This window comes from Lycium ferocissimum, chromosome 2, assembly GCF_029784015.1.
Source record: "Lycium ferocissimum isolate CSIRO_LF1 chromosome 2, AGI_CSIRO_Lferr_CH_V1, whole genome shotgun sequence".
In the NCBI taxonomy this organism is placed as follows: Eukaryota; Viridiplantae; Streptophyta; class Magnoliopsida; order Solanales; family Solanaceae; genus Lycium; species Lycium ferocissimum.
Window position 1 is genome coordinate 28,228,642 of NC_081343.1, and position 1,700 is coordinate 28,230,341.

The 1,700-nt window shown below is 45.1% G+C and overlaps 1 protein-coding gene across 1 annotated transcript; it reads left to right on the forward strand.

The window, feature by feature from the left end:
* The first annotated feature begins 382 nt into the window (after positions 1-382).
* LOC132047476 (uncharacterized) lies at positions 383-1,231 on the forward strand. The gene is made up of 2 exons (XM_059438516.1): positions 383-633; positions 715-1,231. Exons 1-2 carry the CDS (start codon positions 383-385, stop codon positions 1,229-1,231), a joined length of 768 nt encoding a protein of 255 aa, XP_059294499.1.
* Positions 1,232-1,700: the final 469 nt, after the last annotated feature.

Below are 1,700 nucleotides of genomic sequence, written 5' to 3' on the forward strand. Positions count from 1 at the left end.
TTGGTCCAAAAGATTTTTACTTATTTTTGCAAAAATCTTTAAACCCATTTTTTCCTAGTTTTCCATAATAAATTAGGTGGCGACTCTAAAATCCTAAAAATCCAATTAGAGCGCCAACAACCTCGTAGTAACTTTTATGCTTCACCCCCGTAAAAATGAACCGTAACAAGTCCAACTTTAGGACGGACAGAGGAAGAAGCGGTCACAATCATCACTTGGTCAGGATTGATTGGCGAAATGATCACAATTTGGGTAACCGAGGTTTGCAACTTAGGAATGATACCGGTGGATTGTCTAGCAATGGCAGAGCCCGAAGTTGTCCGAGTACAATTTCAATGTTGATGCTGCGGGTCTCGTTTCAGCCATTGGCCATATTAAGGACATGAGATGTCCAAGGCCGCTTCGGTCCGATCCTGCTCAAAGAGATCCGAATGTGGTGTGCGAGTACCACGGTACTCATGGTCATCGAACTGAGGACTATCGGCAACTAAGGGATGAAGTAGCCCGACTGTTGAAGAATAGGCACTTACGTGAATTCTTAAGTGACCGGCCAAAAGGAAATTACAAAAGCAGGGAAGCAAATAAGCAGGTCGAAACCAGTGGAACCTCAACACGTGATCAACATGATTATCAGTGAGGCAGAAATTCCCCGAGGTACGATGATGAGAAGGACAAAGGTCTCGATCACGTACCAGAGGGGTCCATTTCTTTTAGTGATGAAGATGTGGAGGGCATCATTCAACCCCATAATGATGCTTTGGTAATTTCTGTCCTCATTAATACATCTGAGGTTAAGCGTATTTCGATTGATCCAAGTAGTTCAACCAATATTATCCGTCAGAAAGTGGTAGAGCAGCTGGGGCTGTTGGACCAAATTGTGCCGGCAGCTCGGGTTCTCAGCGGGTTCAACCTGGCATGTGAAACTACGAAGGAGGAAATCACTCTGCCAGTGAATACCGTAGGGACGGTTCGGCAAACGAAGTTTTACGTCATTGAAGGAGAGATGAGATACAATGCAATGCTTGGCAGGCCGTGGGTACATAACATGAGGGCAATAGCCTCGATGTTACACAAAGTGTTGAAGTTTCCAACCCCGGAGAGGGTAAAAATAGTTTATGGGGAGCAGCCAGTGGCAAGGGAGATGTTCGCAGCTGAAGAAGCAGCTCCAAGACCGAAGGCACTGCCATTAAAGGCCATGAAAGAATCAGTTGAAGGCAGAAATGCTAAATAGCAATCACATGACTTGGGCCCAAACAGCCCGAGGAAAGAGGACAAAGCGACAAACTCTGAGGAAGATGACTTCGGTGTTCCCAGGTCGTTCGTGCTGCCGGATGATTCAGACGCAACCAAATTAACTATGGAGGAATTAGAACAAATCATCTTTTTTGTATGTCTGCCGGACAGAAAGGTATACCTAGGCATGGGGCTAACCGCGGAGCTCAGGCATAAATTAATTAAATTTCTTCAAGCTAACGCCGATTGTTTTGCATGGTCCCATTCAGACATGATAGGTATTCCACCGGAGGTGACGACTCACAATCTAAGTCTTGATCAAAATTTCCCCCCGGTGAGGCAAAAAACGAGACCAATGGCTGAAGTTAAGCAGAAGTTCGTCAAAGAAGTGGTAATAAAGCTTTTAAAAATAGGTTCCCTCCGGGAAGTCAGATACCCGGACTGGTTAGCTAACGTAGTAGTTTTTT